The sequence below is a fragment of the Corvus hawaiiensis genome, chromosome 5 (genome assembly GCF_020740725.1).
Source record: "Corvus hawaiiensis isolate bCorHaw1 chromosome 5, bCorHaw1.pri.cur, whole genome shotgun sequence".
In the NCBI taxonomy this organism is placed as follows: Eukaryota; Metazoa; Chordata; class Aves; order Passeriformes; family Corvidae; genus Corvus; species Corvus hawaiiensis.
Window position 1 is genome coordinate 9,640,915 of NC_063217.1, and position 19,939 is coordinate 9,660,853.

The 19,939-nt window shown below is 40.1% G+C and overlaps 2 protein-coding genes across 20 annotated transcripts in view; both read left to right on the forward strand.

Moving 5' to 3' along the window:
* Positions 1 to 2,567, forward strand: part of SH3BP2 (SH3 domain binding protein 2) — a 37,808-nt gene extending 35,241 nt beyond the window's left edge. For all 6 annotated transcript variants that reach the window (XM_048304793.1, XM_048304794.1, XM_048304795.1 and 3 more), the window contains one exon: positions 255 to 2,567. In XM_048304793.1, coding sequence (XP_048160750.1) covers positions 255 to 392 — 138 coding nt within the window. In that variant the 3' untranslated portion in view covers positions 393 to 2,567. The remainder of the gene's footprint in view (positions 1 to 254) is intronic.
* A 6,697-nt stretch (positions 2,568 to 9,264) lies between these two features.
* The window catches only part of ADD1 (adducin 1), a 63,234-nt gene continuing 52,559 nt past the window's right edge, over positions 9,265 to 19,939 (forward strand). For 11 of the 14 annotated variants that reach the window (XM_048303928.1, XM_048303932.1, XM_048303935.1 and 8 more), the window contains exon 1: positions 9,265 to 9,366. The gene's annotated coding sequence lies outside the window, so the exon portion shown is untranslated. The other 3 variants (XM_048303931.1, XM_048303929.1, XM_048303930.1) reach the window with 3 other exon arrangements.

A 19,939-nucleotide genomic window follows, 5' to 3' on the forward strand; every position in this document is an offset into this window, starting at 1 on the left:
GATCTAGGATGAGTGTTTGAGTACTCACATCTGGTTTTCTAGTTGCTGCATCATGTATCATCATAAATTTCAGCTCCAGTGAAATCTTGTTAAAGTCCTGAGTTTAATTTGGACTTATTTGTATGACTGACTGGTTTGCAAAGCAGTAATGTGTTTGAAATAACTTCTTTCTGATGATGTTTTAGCCTTTTTTCTTTAGACAGTGAGCTGGAAACTTACTGTCAATGGTTACATATGTTTTTGTCCTACAACAGGATGGCAAGTTTTATCTGGATTCAGACATCATGTTTTTGAACATGGGAAGTTTGGTGGAATACTACAGCACTCATATCTTACCCAGTCATGACAGCCTGATGCTCAGGTGTCCTTATGGTTACTCTAAGCCAAGGTGACATGACAGCCATGGTTCACTGAGACCCTACTGCCCCTGAGGACTGGACTCCTGGCGCTGTTGGATGTCCTGCTGTTTGCACATACAAACTGAGTCTGTTTCCACCATTTATTCTCACATGAATTGTTATATAAATGCCCTTTAATGAACTCTCGGTAAAGCCTTACAGTCCAGATCAGCGGATTTTATGGTCTTTTCTTTTACAAAGACCTGAACTGATTATGCTGTGAAAGCTGTCCAGAATACCCACACCTTTTATAAAACTGCTGCTATTACTAATCTCCTTGGAATGTTGAAGATGAACACGAACAAAGAAGTGATCTGAATACAGCTGATCCAGAAAATGGACACTTCTGAAAGTATGTCAGAATTTATTTGTGACAAGGAATACTAATACTCTGACTTGGAGCTAGTACTCCTAAAGTCAGCATTGGTGCTCAACTGAGATATTTTGTATTACTTGTATAGTTGATGTGTACATAATGAAGATTTCTGTGCAAATTATTTGATTTGCTACAGGTAAAGATGATCAGGAAATGCGGCTTTTTTTAAAGCCACCTCATATTTACTTGTACCTTCTGAGTACAGTAACCACTATCAGGTACTATCTGGCTGATATGGATGTGGCATCCCACATACTGCTTAATGACATGCACTTGAGATAAGTGTGGAACAATATTGATTTGGCTTTATGGGAGCCCGACTACCTAGTTCTGAACTGGAAGGGTTTGTGCCACTGGTATTTTTAAAGGGTATGAGAAAAGAGAAGGGGCTACTTGAGATTTAGGGGAGAGGGAAGGGAGCCTTTTGAGTATCCCAAATTCCAACTAGCAGTTTTCTCTCATGTTGCCATAGTCAAAGGTTCTTTAAAACAAAACACAAAAAAGCCCCATAAACCATAATGGTGATGCTACTATCACTCCATAAATCCTTGCGGTCAGTCTCTTAGGAACAGGTTGTCAGCCCATTGAATTTTCCTCTGTTCTAGGGCAAAACACACTATCCTAGTCTATCACCAAGAATTTTTCCATAATTAGAATTTTTACCCATTTTGTAGTTGCATGCAAAACAAAATCTGTTTTTAATCTACTGTCAGTGATAGACATTAGCAGGGTGCTCTTAACATTTGTTCCCTAATATTTTGGGGACAGGTATCCTAAATCCAAGGGCTTGATGTTTATGCCAAAATTACTATTGGAGAAGAAATTTATTTTAATAATCTTTTAAGTAATTCTGTGGATCCAAAACCACTGTCATAATGGTCTCATACTCTAACAATATTTACAAGACTTGTAATAATAGTAAAAAAAATTCTGCCACTCCTGAAACAGAAGGTATCTAGTTTTTAGCAGTCTGAATCTGTATCCATAAAGTTTTTTTTTTTTTCTGTTACCTTTTCAAAGTTTATACATGCCCATTTTAATCTTGTTACCATTAGATGGTCACAACTTTAATATCATAACAAAACTATTACAGAATAAGACTTTGCTTTTTATGAAAATGATAAACCAGGATTTAGTCCCTAGGGAATTTTCCTTACTAATCAGATGGAATATGAGGATCATACACAGGAATCGAGGCAGGAAACTCTGCCTCCATCTTTTTCAAGAGACACAGACATACACAATATCAGTCTTTTGATATCTGTTCCCACTGTAATAGGACTTATGTGTGTAAAGAATGTGAAGTACTTAAAATTCAGATTCTGTTGAAAATTGGATATTTCAAGTCTAATTCCTTTTATTTTAAATTAGTATCCCTGTGGTGTGCTACCCTGATATGATCCTCTCTAAAGAAGGGTCAGGCAATACAGCATTTTAAAAACTTTTTTGGCAAATGGTTACAGGTATATCATAATAAGTTCAAGTTCCTTGCAATATTCACACATACTGTCTACAGAGTAAGATTTTCTCTGTCTGGGAATAATTGACTTCATTCTGTCATGACAGTCATATTTATAGTATGCTCTTTTTGGGGCCATATTCAGATATTTGATTGTTTTTTCAACCTTACCCTTGGAAGATTTTTAAATTGTAAACATCCATTTAAAATATAACACACTCTTTACCTGTGTAATACAAGAGTTTCAAATATGTAAATTTTTGTGTTAATTCCCTTTTGTATCTAAATGTATAGATTTCTGAAATGGATAAACTTTCAATGCCAGTTCACCTCATTTTGTGCAGTTGTCTTTAATTTCATGGGGGTGTGTTTTAATGTTTTTGTTTGTAGCTGTGCTCTTCTAATAGTAAAGTTAGAGAAATTAATTTTTAGCCCCTCTAAGAAGAAAATCTTCATGTTCCAAACAAATCTGCAATGATTTACACTCTTTCTTCCAAGTCCTCTTGCTCCTACATACTAGTCTAGTCTGTTTTATAACAATTCAGGTAAGATTCTGGTGTTTGTAGGGAGGAAGGACACAGATAAAACACATGGCTCAGTCCCTCCCCTATATTTCTCACCAGCTTGCCTCTCCTCATTCCTTCACCACAAAGCAGCCTTTGCATCTACAACCTTCTGCAAGCTCTTTAGCTTTAAAATAGTTTGTGGGGAATTGTCAAAGCAGCATTTGATGTGCAGAAAGAATGCAGTTAATGAGTTTTGTAATCTCCAAGTCAAAATCATTGATACTAGTTTGGGAAAAGTCTTGCCTCTTGTGAGTGAACCTCCAGATAAAAGTATTACAGGTCATATTTGGATGGGGATTGCTGCTCTAGGGAAAAAAACTAGAGTGCTTTTGAAAATAAAACAAGGGACAATCAATGGCAGCATGTCATAAAAAGTGAACCAATATCCAAACAATTTTTCTATGACAACAAAGGTGCTTTGTGTCAGCAGTAAAGCATTCCTCACCTCAGAACTTCGGTTTTTACAAGAATGTGAATAAGCAGCAAGAGTATTTGTGGCCTCAAGTGGCTTCATCCTTTGGAACATGCAAAAGGGCACTGAAGATTTCGGAAGCTGTGTGATTATGTAGAATTTGGGGACATCTGCTGGTCAGCCTGTTCCACAAACAGGAATCCAGCAGCTGAGCATGTGTGTGGAAGTCATTTGGGACAAATCAATCTTAAGTGGCTTCAGACAGAAACTAGAGATCAAAGCTAACTTCAAGTGGAAACTCAATAGGCTGGGTCTTTGAAACTTAAGGCTCTTTTGGCTCATCTGTCTCATATAAGTAGCAATACTGTTTAGCAAAATTGCTCATATGAATGTCTTCTAACCTAAAGAACAAAAAGATTAATTTATCTTTCTGTGTTTAAATTATTCTTAAAATATACTTTGAGGTAGAATTTACATAATGGACATCTGAGCGCCATTTAAATTTATCCACATCGTGAAGCATTAAGCATTTGTTCTGAACATTAAATACTTCATCTAGCAGCAAGCAAATTTCATGATGTTGCAATAGTTTCTATCTTATGAAATACCTCCTTGAAGGCAAGGAGGGGGTTTTTCCCTAATAGTGGGAGTGCTTGAGATGCCCATGATTACAGACCCCTAAGTGGGAGAGGTTATAGTCCTTTTACTATACTCAAAGTACCAAAATATCAAATACCAAACACTACTAGAACTTCAAGACATAGAGCATTTGAGCTCACTTTAAAACTAGATGGGCTGAAGTGATTATGTTCAGTAGGCTTCAGGTATGGAGTAAGCCTTGTAGCACAGCCAACTCCAAAACTATTCCTTCAGGGCTTCCATTCCTGTATCTTAATTACAGGACAGTCATTACTATCCCTCACTTGTACCTTCCTCCTTACACTATCTAGTTCCCAGGAAGTGGGCAATTCAACCTCTCAGGCTGATGACGTGGTCCTGATAGGCATGTAATCTTGGAGATATCAAAGAATAATTTCTAACGTAATTTCACTCACACATATCTCTACTGGAGTTGGATTGCACAGAAATGACAGTGATAAAAGCCATTTGTAGGATGAGGTCACTGGAAACATAAAACAACTTCTCTGAGTTACCATCTTCTCTGCCTTTTAACAACCACTTCATACAAGCTCCTGCTGGGTACAATCCTAGCACAGCTGGTTCTTGGACTGGCTGATGTGCACTGAAATTCTGGCCTGGAAAGCCTTTTGCATGGCTGGAGTTTTGCACCTGTACTGAAGGCCAGTGATGTGAAAGGGCCATTACAGCAGCATAGGAAGCAGAAGAGTCTGTCCCATGGAAAGTTATTAAAGGGTTTTATTACAGGGCCAATATGGAAAGGTGTACCAGGTGTGGCTTCACAAGCTGCCTGTTTTAGGCTTTGTTGATTATGCTGTGCTTTAATTTACACTAATTTGCACTGTGCTAACATTCATGCTGATTTACTTTTCCAAGAAAATGACAGCCGCACCCTAACCATGGGAGTACTGCTGAAAATGTGCCATTTAAAAATTAAATGTGACTTCAGGGAATTAAAAATTTGATATTCTAATATTACAAAGCTTCTCTCAAGATTAATTAATTTTCTCCTGTATATCATAATTAAAATAGTAACTACCTTAAAATCTTTTTCTTATGCTTTTCAGCCCTCCTTATTAGTTTGAACTTGCCCTGATACATTTTTCCTTTCTCTGTTTTACCCTCTTGAGTCTGCTTGTAGTTCTAAAGTTAGTTCAAAAGTTCTAACTTCTTTTAGTGACATTTTTCCTTCTCCTACTATTAAGGATGAAGATGTCATTACAGAGCAGCTAAAAACAATTTCAGCTGCTCTAGTCACACTGGAATTCATGTAGAAGCAACTAGCAGAGAACATACAACTAGAAGGCAGATTATACTTAGGAAGTCATAGATGTTGCAATTAAAAGAATTGGCTTTACTTGGAAAAGCATTTTGAAAAACAAGCCCTAACCTTCACAAAGAATATTGTAACGTTTAAAGAGAATGTTGGTTGCTGGAGTTCCTTTGTGTAAAGCAATCATTGGACCTTTGGTTGTGTTTAACTGAAACTGCTGTTAACCAGCTTGAACTATGTAATTCCATTTATATTTCATCTCAATCATGTATAAAAATTTCCCTGTGTCCCCTGAGCATAAAGTCAATATTTTTCGAACTTAAAGCCAAAGTGGCCTCTCAGATTAAGACTGTATAAAATTTGGCAACATTTAGTATCAGCCTGTTGCAGCTGCTCTGCTCTTTCCCCCACCTGCTGTTTTATTTCTCTTAATTTAAATTTTTTTCCAGCTCAAACAAACCTCAGATGTGTTTTTGTTTGGTTGCGGAGTGAGATGAAAGTAGACCAGAATACACTTTTGTACTCCATGTAGTTTTTCTATTGAACCTACATTAGAAATTGTTTCTATCTGCTATTTTCAGTCCACTGGGAAAGTTCTCCTTCCTTGCATTAATCAGTAAAATTCAAAAAAGAGCTCCCTCTGAAGAATACGAACTCATATACTTTAGACATAACCTTACATACAATGACCAACTTTAGTAATACTACAAATAAGCTGTGAGATATTATTATTATTGTTATGCACAGCTGAAATTAAGAGAACCCATTACATAACTTTGAAAAAAGCATTTAAATTCAGTAATTTCAAAGACAAATCCCTTACTAGCTTTTCAATAGTAATGCTGCATGTGTGTAAGCTCCCTTATCCCACTACCAGCAGAGTCCTGGCTGCCAGTGAGAGACACAGCACTCAGAGGGCTGTTCTTGGGGTATTTTGTACAGGTAACTTGTGTTTGTCCCCAAACACTCTCCCAATGCTCCAGCTCTGGTGTGACCGGCCAGGAACTGGATTTTACTTCACTGGCACAAGGAAGTTTCACTGCTAGGATTGTCCTTTTGAAGGCCCATGGGAAAAGCAACAGAGAATTCACACACTGGAATTGTTTTAGTTGGAGGATCCAGAACTTTTTCTGGGAAATGGAGTATGTCTGTGTGAGATGAACACAAATGATGGCAGTAGGGAAACAAGTCCTGCCCCATCAACACACTGTCAGGACAGAACAATTCTGGCAGGTGAAGAGAGGAAGACCTACCTTACTGCTACCTCACTATCTGTCCTAGTTTATAGGTAAGAAAACTGACCTGGAACTGCTAATGTGGAATAAGTGCACACTCCATATAAAGGAAAAGATAAATGTCCTAATGCCAGATGTGTGACATCAACCTAGTGCTGTGCTTCTCTCAGGTAGCTGGAAGGATTTGAGCATCAAGAAGTGCTAATGCCAGGTAAAGAGGTCAGCTGCATAAAAATAATTGTACAGTACTATTTTTCTGGTATCTAGTAAAGCTACGCAAAAATAATTTATAAATGAATACATTCACATTGACTCTTTTGAGACTTTGTGATGTAAATTGAGTCCAGTGCTGCTGCTGCTGGAGCCTACTGAGGAGAACAACTATTATTTGAAATCCAGTAACCGTTCTCCAGTACACATGCAGTGTGCATATGTCAAGTGGAAGCCTACTGGCAACAATCTTGACTTGGTCATTTTCCCAAAACCCTCACCAACAGCCCAAAATCTTGAAGGAATCAAACACTGCAGGCTGAAAAACACGGTGTAGTTCATGGTGTACCTTTTGTTGTAGCTGTAATGCTGCAAACCCAGCTGGTAAGAGTTAAAGAAGACAAGTTCTTCATGTCTTAAAAAACACAAAGTGCTTTTTCAGATCGTTGTGCCTTTTTTCTGCAGCAGAGCACATAGCTTTAGTGTGTCTCAGTATTTATGAGCCCTCCCTTGATTTTCTGCCCATCTAACCCTACCTTTGCCATTGCACCAGCACTGCCCTTCCTGAAGCTGGGTAGAGGCAGGTCAGGAACCTGGGCAGGCCAAAAACTGAACAGAGAAGATAAACACAGACACGCATCAGCTGTCACAGTCTCAGCCTGTGGACTGAGTTGGTTGATTCAGCAGAAAGTTGGTCGCACCTCCATAATTTTTCCTCCAGATTAGCCAGGTAAAACAGTGTCTTCTCTGGCCTCAAAATTATGAGAGATAATGCAAGGGGCAGGGGGAAGGCTGGAAGGGGACAGTAGGAACCTGTGTCCTTGGGCAGGTCACAGAGTAGAACAGCAGAGGAGAAAGATAAAGGAACAGCACTCACTCGCAGCACAAGAGCCAACAGGAGCTGATAAAAGACATCCTTTGATCAGCCCAAGCTGCTTGTGTCACTGCACCCTGCAGTTACACAAACACTTTGAGCCAGCACTGCCAGAGGAAGAAATGACCCTGTCCTCCTCCAGTCCCTGGGCACTGCTGCTGCCCTCAACATCCCCATCCTTCCTGCCACTGCTGGTCTTAGAGCCACACACTGAGCTGGAGAGGAAAAACATTCAGTTTAAAACAAAGCAGTATTTTTTGGCTGAGTTAGTTCTAACATGGGTTCATTCCCCCATTTACTTTTCCAGACAAGAAGAGAGTTCTATGAGTTAAATGCCTTGGTGAGAAAGGGAAAGAAAGAAGAGAGGTGCCAAGATGAAGGAGTATTTTGACAGGTAATCAAAGAGAAGACACTGACGGTGGCTAGAGCCTGCAGGTGCAGAGCAGTGACAAGAGTATGCTGCCATGTATGTCCATACATCCACTGGGTTAACAGGGTTCAGTATCAGGAAGGTAAAGTGACTTTAATCTGTTAGGTTTACAGCAACAGTTCTTACAAAAAAATGTTCAGACAAGATTTGTTAGTCATTCGTAATTACACTAACATGTGTCCAATTGTGGGATGGTTTTGATTAGGCAGACCTCTGTCCAGTAGGGCCTTCTTGTCAGATGCGCCATAATCATTCTGCGTCATCACTTGACATGTAAACCACCACTTTTGGTGACTGAATTCACAGACAAGTTTATGTGTATCTCTGTGGCCTGATTTTAGGTAAGTGGAGTGTATTTCCTTGGTGGACGTGGTTGAAACAGGCTAGATTCCTCCTGTATTCCAGAGGAGGCATTTATGGATCCTGAAATCCATCAGGTTCTACTCACTGGAGTCTTCCCTACATATGGATAACTTAGGGATGAGGGTTGTGGATAGCAGAAGAGAAGGGTTTAGTGTTTCTGAGAGTTTTCCCAGACCCCCAAGTCTTCATTTGTCCTGTGGCAGGCAGCATTCTATAGAACATAAAGAAGTGTAGAGCAGCAGTCTTAAAATTACACAGAAAGGACAGTAAAAATGGACAGAAAATAGATAACAGAAGAAGTTAACTTTACAGTTGGTGCTTGCAGTGACTGTAACAAACCGAGGGGTTATACCAACTCTCCGAAGCATTCAGAAGATCTAAAGAGGTGACTTAGAGAGCTCTCATCAGGCCTGCTATGCACAAGCTGTACGATGTATCTGCACACTTCCTGAATGAAGCGCACGGCTTCTCGTTAGCCTGGCATTTAACATCCGGAGGATATTCCACTGATCAAACACCTTCGGGTTCTGACAGGTGTCTCTAGCCCTCCCCAAGACAGTTCTCAAGCCTGAGTCCTGCCCTCCTGGACCGCCCTGGCCTTGCTCTGAGCTGACAGCGATCAGACACCGCCACCGCAGCGCGATAACGAGCCCTTATCGCAGCGCGTCTTCGGCGATTAGCGATGTCTGCCTGCGCCTATCTCCCGGCCCGCTCTAAGATAAGCTTCCCAGGGGCCGTGCCGCTCCTTTCCGCTGGGATCCAGCGCCACAAGAACCCCTTTTCCTGTGTCCGAAGCTTCTTCCCAACCTGTTCTCGGCCGCCCGGGGACCCCCCGGCGCTCCCGGAGCCGCGGGACCCACCAGGGGCGGCCCGGCAGCCCCGCCCCGCGCCCCCCGCTCCCCTCCGCCAATGGGAGAGCCGCTTACTCGTCGGGCGCGCGCCCGCCCGCCAATGGGCGGCACCGTTGTTGGGTTTGCGGGCTGTGGAAGCCGCACCCTGTCGGGCGGGGGCCGCTCGGTGCCTGAGGGGGCGGCGGGAGCGGCGGGGGGCGGGGACCGAGACAGCGACAGCCTCGTTAGGGGACCGGCCGCGGCGGCCCCTTTGCTCCCGCCTGTTCTCGTCTGTCCTCGGGTGAGCGCCGCGGCGGTGACGGCGCGGAGAAGGCTGAAGGGCGCAGCCAGCAGCGAGCGGGCTGTGAGGGGGTGACGAGCGCCGCGGGGAGGGGAGGAGGGGGCGGTGAGGAGAGGCTGGGGCGCAGACACTGGAACCGGCTCGTTGAGCCCGGAGGGGAGCGGAGGGGGCCGTGTCTGCCTGGAAAACGTGGCGGGGTGTGCGGAAAAACCATCTGCGCGCAGGGTGCCTGCGGTGAGGGGCTGCGGCGGGCTTGGGGTCACCGGGGAGGTGGGGGGGCAGGACGAGGGGCTGCGGGTGCTGGCCGGGATGGGCGGTGCGCTGAGCTGCGGGGCACGGTGCTGCCAGCCCTACCTCAGGAGCCGCGCTGCCCATCCCGTGCCCGCCGGGATGCTCCAGCCGCCGCAGGAAGCGGTCGCTCGGCGTTGGAATCTCCATTGCCCCCAAGCGCTGCGTCTGCCGGCGCTGCCCCCGCCGCCCTTCTGCTTCACCTGCCCCTTCTTCCAGCCCGAGAGGTGACCTGCGGACTGTGCGGGGCGAAATGCGGGCTTTGGAGCGTCCAAGTTGTCGTCCGCAGAGGACGTAGGAGTGAAGGAGGATTTGGGATGCGTGTGTGCGGTGTTGGGGATTGGCGGGGCACCAGCAGCAGACGGGCAGTTGTTTTGTTTCCTCTGGTGGAAGGGGTATCTGCATTTTAGCGTTTCCACGGTCTGCTTTTGATACAAAATGTCACATGCCTGTCTGCACGTAATTGCTGCGCACTCGCTGTGCTGCTTTTAGGGTTGATTCTTAATCTATGTTGGCTTTAGTTAAAACTAGCAATTAGGGAGGGGGAAAATCCAGTCAAGCTGGAAAAATATCCATGGCTGTGTTGAGATGGGGGCTAGGAATAGCACTTCATTTAAATCTTTCATGAGATACTGCTGTAGCTCTGTGGTGTAAGCTCATTGCTGGTTTTGTTTTATTCTTTGCTTTTTGGAAAGTTGCTGCACTGTGATTTACGTCTTTATACAGAGCTTCACAAAACATGTCTACCTTGAGCTTATGAATTCTTAAACTGCAGCTACTGCTGGATAATTCCTCTATGCTCTGCTGAAAGCTACAGGTATCTCCCTGCAGACAGGCTGTTTACGGCTCTGGTCATTGTAACGTGACCATATGTGCCAGTAGAATTCTAGGCAGTCCTTAACTGTCACAAATTTGTTCTTTTTTTTTTATTGTTTTTAATAGAGCAAAAGAATTTATTTTAAAAATAAAGGAATGCAAACTATTTTTAAGATAGGCTCCCATTTTTGGTAATTAAATATAATGGTGTAACAATTCTGTTTTTCAGTAAGGAAATATTCTTTTAAGAGCGTAATAAGTGAGGAAAAAATGCAACTAGGGCCTAGACTTCCGAAGCAGGTGGCTTTGGTATTTCTTTATATGCAGTAAACAGATTTGATGCCATCTTGTAAAAATAATCTTGAGTGAATGTAATGATCTATATGATTTGCCTCTCCAAATTTAAACTTGGTGGTTTTGTGAGGAGAGTTTTGAGGAAGAGGCATTTGCAAGTTTTTACATCTTCACTCTAGCACGATAATATGTACATTACTATGTTTGCTTGTCTAAGTGTCTTGTAACTTTACTGGAGTTCTTTTTTCTGTATGAAGTTCCATGCTGAGAATAGGGCTTTTTAGCCAAAAACTGTTGTGTTGATTGAATGTTTTCTTTCTGTGGTTGATGATTACAAGTGTGAGAAATCTGAATGTTTGTGCTTCATTTGAAGCAAGTATTTTTGCTGGCATGTTGTGCCAGTAAGTTCATTAGAGTATGGTTCACTAATGCTGTAGAGTGAAGAAGGTCATTTACTGAATCAGTATTTTTCTGTGACAGTTTTTTTAGATGGATCCAACAGAAGATGACTCAACTCTTCTCATTCTTTGAGATTCACCATCAATATTAAATGCTATTTTGCATGTATGGATGGGCCTCTGAGCAACCTGGTGTAGTGGATGGAAGGTGCCCATGGCAGGGAGGTTGGAACTGGATGATCTTTAGGGCTTCTTCCAACCCAAACCAGTGTGTGATTCTGTGTATGGAATTGGATTATCTGATGAAATTAGGTAGAGAAAACCCCTTTGAGCACTGAGAGACATTGACAAAAGTAGGGATAAAACTACTTCTGCCCCAAGTCTTAGTTTTTGAAGCGTCGTTTCACAGCATGAATGGCCTTTAGCAAATCTCATCCAACATTCTGTGACTTGGTATAGGAGGGAAAAAATGAATTATGAAGTAGCCAATATTGTTAATAAGTATATTAAAATAATAGAACTGAAGGTTTCAAACTAGTAGAAGGCTGCTTAGCATGTTGATTGCTACAATGTGTACAACATCTATGTGACAAGTGCTTCCTGAGGAGGCTAGGCAGTAAATCTTTCTCCCCCTGCTTTTGTGACTGGTAGAAGTAGTTTTCTTAATTATTAAAGAATTGTAGCAGTGGTAAATAGTGAATAATTTGTAAACCCCAAACTGTTGCTGTGCAAATGAGCCAGTCCTGCTTTGAGGGAAAAATGCGTAGTAATAAAACGTGCCCAGTAATTCTACAAAATCGAGCCTATCAGGGTTGCTTTTGTTGTACAGTGGAGACACCTGAGGTATGAGGGCATGAAGAAAAAACCATGCTGATTTTCTGACTTTGGTGGCTCCTGAATTAGAACTTATTCTTGGTCCATGCTGCACCACAGAAAGTGATCTGTGAAATAACACTGTATTAGTAATTCAGACTGCAAGTAAATATTCCTTAGGCAATTTTAGGGTGGTATGTGCTTTACATTTGAAAAGTGATTGTAAACAGATGTGAATGTAAGTTTATTCTGCTGATTTCATTATGCAGGTCATTTGACATCTGCTGAGGAACCTGTCTAAAACTCTTCTGTTAAGTTATGCATCTTCTATAGTAACAGATTCAAAAGCAGGTATATTTTAAAAATAGTAGAAGTTCCTAGATTACCTGAGTTAGGCAGTTTTCATTCATATAATTTAATCAGCTTCCTCAGGGGAATAGGAAAATGTTACCTAGTCTTACTACTTATTCAGCATTTCTCTTCAAAAATTCTCTTCTCTGGTTTTGCTAGGGCTGAGAGCAGTAGCTGTACAAACCTGTCAGCAGAGAAAGGTGTAAAGTGTAAAGCATGTGAACCAGTTTATTTCCTGAGGAAAACTTTTCATTAGAGGTAGTAATGCTTAAAAAGTACTGGTTATACAGATTGTGATTTGTGATAATCTTTACTTTAAAATTCCCCTTTTCTATGGCTACTTTTTCTCTCACTTTAAAGTATCGTGTATACAATAACAGCATTCTGTAGTAATGTATGATAAGATCTGTTACCATCTCAATAAGCATCTGCTGTTTATTGAGAATAATCTTGGTAATCTTTAGTCACATTGAAGCGGGTAATTGGTTTCTTTCCTCACTATGCAGGGGATGTTGTTTACTGTGGTCTTGTCAGTTCAGAAAGTTTAGTGGTTGATAGTTGCAAATGCTGTAGGGGAAGAGACTCCAGGAAACGCCCCTTTCAGAACTACTATTTTTCATATCAGGCATAAGCTGAGATGGTGTCATTTGCCATGAGAACTCAGGTCTGACATCCCAACCAACGGTCTTGGTGTTGAATAAGTTTAAGTATTGCTGCTACTTTGGGGAATTCCAAAGTCTAACTGTTCTTCACTTCAGGGCAAGTAAAGGTTTTGTGTAGAGATTGATTTGAATAACTACTACCCGTTGGGCTGGCTGACCAGTGTGTGCATGCTGGTGTTGCTGGATTGACTCTGTGGCCTTTCAGAGAAACTGAGAACACTGTCCTTGAAGGTGTTGCCAAACAGGAGTAACAACTTCTTCAGTCCCTTCCTAACTTCCTCCTTTTGACCTTGCTTATTAGATTGCATTCTGAGGAATGATCTCTGCCTGCTCTGCTGGGTACAGTTGTTATCCAGTGAAAGATCAGCCTTTCAAACTCAGATCAGTTGCACTAACAAGTGGAACATCAAAAGAGTTTTTCACTAGCACTTATTTGAATGGTTCTCCCTGCAGATTAATTAAAAATTAGCATAGACAAAAGCAAATGTCAATTCAATTTTAAAACTGCGATATTATGAGCTACTCTTTTAAAATGAGATTTGGCATATCTGTGCTCTTCAGACTGATCAAAGATGGCTTTGCATTTTTAATTGACTAATGTATTGGGGTTTGTCTTTTTTAAATAACTGATTTTTGTGCCATATGTTATGTATGATTTTCAGATCTAGACTCAAAGTCTGAAAAAATAAGGAGTAAAATATTTCAGAGTTTTGAGATTTTGTTTTTCTTTCATATACCTAATTGAATTGCTGTAAAGGGGTCATGGAAACAGTAGTAAATGCAGTTAATCAGTAACGCTTTATGGTATTTTTGATACTTTCAAGTCAAATGAGTAGATGAATGTTGCGATATGGTTATGCTCCAAAGACTAGGGGGCAAAAAAAAAAAATCATCTAGGTTTTTGGTTGAAATCAGTAAACAAGTAAAAGCAACTTTGTATTAAAGACTGTAATTTGACTTGGAGCCCTAAAAACTTAGTTTTTTGGGGGGTTGTTTTTGATTTTTTTTCACAAATTTCAAATTTGTTGTATTGTTTTTTATGCTTTTTATTTTTATCTTGTTTTAGATCTTGAATCTTGAAAGGTCTGATACACTATTTCAGTTCATTTATAGCTTATGCCAGGTTAAACTGGAAAGTGTTGAGGAAAACCTTGACCCATGAGAACTGTCTTCTCTGTTTTTTCTGTTGGCTGTTTGTGTTGTTTTTGTTGTTTGGGGGTTTTTTTGTGGCAGTTTTGTGTGTGTGTTACACACGACTGAGCATTAAGTGACTGTTAGTGAATTGTGACTGTGGAGATGGATAAAGCATACCATGAGTTTAGTGTTTTAACAGATGAAGCAATTTCTTTAGGTATTGTCAGTGCAAAATATTGATGAAAATCTATTAAGTATGTACACTTGTGAAGCATCCATTCCACCTAAAAATCATCATCGCTGCTGTTATGTATTAACTGAGAGGTGCTGTATACTTGGCTTTTTTCTCTGAAAGATCTTGTCTAGCAAAGCTTTGTGTGGTGACCTTGAATCAGCACGGCTTAAAGTATTCCAGAGTTGAAGGGACTTACCTCATTTTTGTCTTCAACTTCTGAACCTGTTAGCTATATCCAGCTAAATTTAACAGGAAAATGGTGACTTCAAGCATAAAAGGTTTCTGCCAGTAATGAGATATGATGGCCAAACTTGTGCCCCCACTGAGAGAGGGGCATGGCTCCTGATTTGTTCTGAAAAGCAGGAGCATGTGGCTGTGTAGGTGTCACGCACTTGCCGGCCAGTCAGGGTATGGGTAGCTCTGAGCCAGTCCAAATGTATTTTTGCCACTTGCGTTGCCAGCCTTGGTGAACCAGTGCTCAGATGAGGGGAGGAGTGAGCATGGCACTCATGCAGGATGTAGGGGGGAACATGAGAACTTAAAAAGGATAAGTAGGGAAGCATATGAGACTTCAGTTAGTAGGAAATAAAGTTTCATTAGTTTTGTCATTTTTTTGTAGTTGTTTTCAGTTACTGAAAGGGTTTTCATGATTTTCAGGTAAAATTCTGCACAGCTAATGTGTCACTTTATTTTTAAATGTCATTTCAAATTTCCATGTGATTTGAATAACAGATTCAGTGTAAAGCTCAAGATTCTATTTTGATTCCAAAGTAAATTTTCTTTCCTTACTGTTGATATTATTTTTAAGTCTACTAGTACACAGCAAAGTGTGGGGTTTCTTGGGTTTGTTTTTTTTTTTTCTTTCCCCACTCTCTTGGGCTTAGAGTAAAATTTAGTAGATGGAGAGTCTTCAGAGATATTATGGTAATTTCAGTTATAACTGATAACTTAGAAGCATTTCAGAATAAATTTATGTCTTTTATGGGTGGATTTAGGATAAAGTGGTGTTTGTTTTTGTAAATTATTTTTCATGAAGTGTTGGTGGCCAAAAGTATACAGTTAAAATTTATTTGGATATGTAGAATGTTTATGGTAAAGTATTACAATGGTTTCGAATCTATTAATAGGCAGAAAAAATAAATTAATAATAATCTTAGATGTTTACTTAGATCTCAGCTGTACATATAAATATATGGCTTTTTCCCTGTTTGCTTATAAAGGGACTTTGGTAAAAAGTTAGTAACTTCTTTAGAGCTTTCGCAAAGCAAGCAAATCATACATGAGTTGGATAGAGAGAGATAAGGTATCTGTCCTTAATCCAGAGGAAAGTGGTTTCATCTCTTATGTGTCAAGGAAGGTTGGTGAGTGGATTTCTATGCCTTGGACTCAGGACCATCCTGTTGTTCTCTGATTTTGCTGCTACTTGTAACTGAATGTCTGTCTGCTGTGTGGTTTTCCAGGTTGCTTTCAATCTGCTTTAGAGCTTGCACTGATCTTGACAGTGCTGAGTTGTGTGGACCATCTTATACTGAGTTTCTCTCCTCTCTCCTGGAAGGAGTGTTTGTGATTGCAGCGTAGGGTAACAATTTTGACAGGTTGGATGTCCACTTCTAGATCTGCCATAGTCTTTGTTGTTGACCTGGGACACTTTCTTTGACTCAGTTCCAGTCTGTTAATGGAGATGTTGGTTTAAGGACAAGGAAAGGCCAGTGAAGATGCCTATGCTCTTGCTTCACACCAGTGGAATGATATTTCTTACTGTATCCTCCTATTTTCCCTCACTGCAGAATCTTGGGGAGGAGCCAAGAGCAGGGAACACAGTGAACAGTTTGCTACACAACTTGGAAGAAGGTAGTCTCTCAAACTGTCCTCTGGGCTGCCCAGCCACCAGAAAATAAAGAGCATTTTGGCAGCTGGTCAATGAAAGCCAGAAGTGGTGAACAGAAGGCTGGGAAACATGCTTAAAATCTGAATGTCAGCCAGGAAAGCTGGACTTAGGCAGTCTTGCAAATTATGAGGGCAGGCTTATTAATTGAACGTTCTGGCTGGTGGAAAAGTTGCCTAAGGCTTAGAGTCTTTATGGGTCAATATTTACCACTAAAGTGAGGAGACAACTCTCCACACCTCAAGCAAAGCATACAATGTCAAAAATAAGCCTTTGTAGCTGCATTTGCCACTTCAACTGCAGGTTCAGTGGCTTTGGAATCCTATGTAATATGAGTGGGTTAAAGCATGGAGATAGCTGCTCTCCCCAAAAGACAGACACTTCTATTTTTCTTGCTTTTTTCATCAGTCATTAATATAAGTGTATGTATGTGTCCATTTTGTATTTAAGCATTTATTAAAACAGCTCCAAAATACAAAGAAAGTTAAAGATTGCACAATTTAAAAATGTGTGAGTAATTAGTTACTTAGGTTATCCTGGGTTTGTTTTTCAGAATATGACTTTTTTTAAAGAGCTTAAGCTTATTTCTACATTCCTTGATTTTTGGGGCGTTACGTCATTACTGTGCTCGCATATGTTGTTGAAATATGTTAGTTCTGTACCAACTGTATTTTCAGTAATTCATTACAGCCTCAAGTCAAATCACTTTCAGTAGTGTAGGTACTCTGGTCACTTAACAAGAATGAGGCAGATTTCAAATGGCTCTTTTTCTTTGCAGACCTTTAATCAGAACTGGACACCTTCCTAAATAATTCTGTTATTAGTTACTGGTATGAAGACGTGTTGTGATACCAAATATATATTTTATGGTAGAAGAAAAAGGTGAGGTAATTCAGTCTGGAATGTTGTAATTGCTACTTTGTTTCTTGTACTACAGTTTTTGCTTGTTTAATTTAGTCCTTAATTAGATGTGTTTATCATTAATGAATAGGATGAATTCAGTTAATTTGATTGAAACTCAAATCTAAGTTTATTCTTTCAAGGATTTGATGATCTGAGAGAGTAATCTGGTAGTTTTCCCCTCCCTCCTCTCTGTTGCTATAGTAATCCTAAATTTGAACCTTGTTTCTGCAGACCTTTTTTTTCCCCCCTTCAAGTGAGTTTTGTAATAGCTGTGCAGTTTGTTCTCAAGCCAAAATATTGATAATACGGGTTTTCTTGTAGCTTTATTTTTTTTCATTTGGCTGTATCATTTGAGATGAAGTTGAAATTAAACAGCTTTAATTTGCCTTTTCTTTTTCTAGCTCTGGAGAGGCTTTGTGGCATTAATTTTTTTATTCATGTTTTAGACAAACATTGTTTAGGGAAAAACAAGAAAAAAAGGCTCAATTAAAGCAAAAGAAAAAGACGTAAATGTGTCTGAGTGTCATGGAAAGCTGTGTGTAATTGTAATTGCAGAAGTGAACATTCAAATTGCAAAGTCCATAAGTAGTTTAGCATCCAAATGTTCTTGCAATTCCAGTTTTACAGCAGTGTTCAGGGCTTATTTGATGAGGTGCTTTCGGCTACTTCTGGCATGGCTGAACTTCTGATACAGCAATAAATGCAGGTAATTCTGGCAGCTGTATAAAATATTTATGCTCTTACTAAACTTTTATTTTTTTTTTTTTTTTCCAGATAGAAAAAAGTGGTGATACAAGATCTAACAGGGTTGATAGTAAATTGAAAAGGAGCATCAGGAGTAAGCAGAAAACCTGAATAAGACTCTTCACATGCCTTGTCAGGAAGCACGGGGATAATGAAATAAGACTAAAACTAATTCAGATACTTGTAAAAGACTACATGAAAGTTTGCCTTAATTTTCAGTGAAGACGTTTTGAACATATGCACATAAGTCATACTGAAGTGAGGTTATAAAAACTATTTCCATAAAGTCCAACTTGCATGGTGCAGGTTAGTGGAATTATGTGACATTTACTCTGCAATTTTGAAGTAGGTGACGTGTGTAATTAGAGGCTCAGTTTCAAGAATTGTTATTAAATGGCAAGGCAGAAGGGTATTGGATAGCTGGAGAACAATGTTAAGAGGAAAAGGTGATTTGGGATAGTAATTGCATCATTAGTGTGACCTTAATATACAGAGATTTGTTTAAATTTAGAAAGAAAAGCTGTTCCGTGTGGAGGTAAGATGAAAAGGGTATGAAGTGATAGAGCTCTTAACAGAGGAAGATTTGTCAGAGAAATCTAACACCTCTTTTTTGTAAGATCCCTGACTTCTTGGAGAGGATACATGGTTAGAGCTGACCTCTTTAAACTTAAAAGTCATATAATGTGCAACATGATTCTCTATAAAAACTAGAGGGATGTTTTTTGTGACAATTGATTTTAAATGGTGACAGGATGTGTCAAGTATGGATAGAACTTGATGACTAGAGATGATGTGTTGGAACTATGTAAATAGTGGACTTTGTCAAGGATCAGTTTCAAGATTTAGTATTTTCGTTAAAATCATTTATCCATTCCTTCTTCTCATGCCAATCTCATGATTTTCATCAGATGTCAAGCAATGTCAGTACAAAAGAAGGTTTTGCACAGAACAAAGTTGAGACCTTAAGACACGACCAGTAGGAAAAGGAGTCGTATTAAATAGCATTAAAAGAATTGTAATACTTCAGGATGACAAACTGATCAAAGTTAGCAGTGAAGATCAGTATGAGGATAACAAGTACACTGTTGTTGCCGTGCTAGTATTTTTCTTTAAAGAAGTAAAGTGGTATTGACTCTTTCGGGTACTGGTGAAAGCTTATCTGAAATACTGGATATAATTCCTATCACCCACCCTCAAGTAAAAAGGACATTTGGACTAAAAGAGGTCCAGAGTCTGATTCCTGGAACTCAGAGAGTGTCTTGTTTGATCTGGGGAAGTATGGAAGAGGTAGCTCTTCATAAAAACAAGTGAAACAACACATGTGGGTAAAAAGAGCTTTTTATGCTTGAGGTATAAGAACAAATGGGTATAAACCATCCAAGAATAAACCTAATCTGGAAATTAGAAATGATGGTTCCTAAGCAACGGAGACATAGGAGTCTGCAACAGCCTTCCCTTAGGAGTAGTGGAATAAGGCTCTGTTTAAGATGGAGCTGGTTAGCTTATATAAGGGGGAGGGGGAGGGGATATAATGTAGTTTTCCACTCTACCTTGGGATTTGAACTGCTTGACCCGGAATATCCGTTTGTTCCCATGATTCCTGTCTTTAGTTAAAGAGGATACAGTAACTTGACCAGATACTGCCCAGACACCAGTGGGTAGAGGGATGGTCTCTTTCTTGGACAAGTGCACCAGTTGCATTCTGAGGTATAGAAATGCTATCATTAGGAGGTATAGAATTACTATCAGGGGATAGTAATTGTTAGACAAGTAGGATGTTTTAAATATTGTTTAATGGAATATGCTACATTGTATTTTTTCTAGTGGCTATATGTTGAGTTTTGTCTTAAGAAACCCCATGTCAACACAGCATAATTCAACAGGTTTCGTAATGAGTGCTGTATTGTTTTCTTCTCATTTTGTCCTGTGGGGTTGAAGGAAGCTTCCCACAGCATGTGCACAGCTACGTCATTGTCTTCATATTTCTCTGAGAATTCTCCTTTGAGCTGCTTTAAAAAAACTCCCATTGGTGCAAACTGAAGGGTTGATG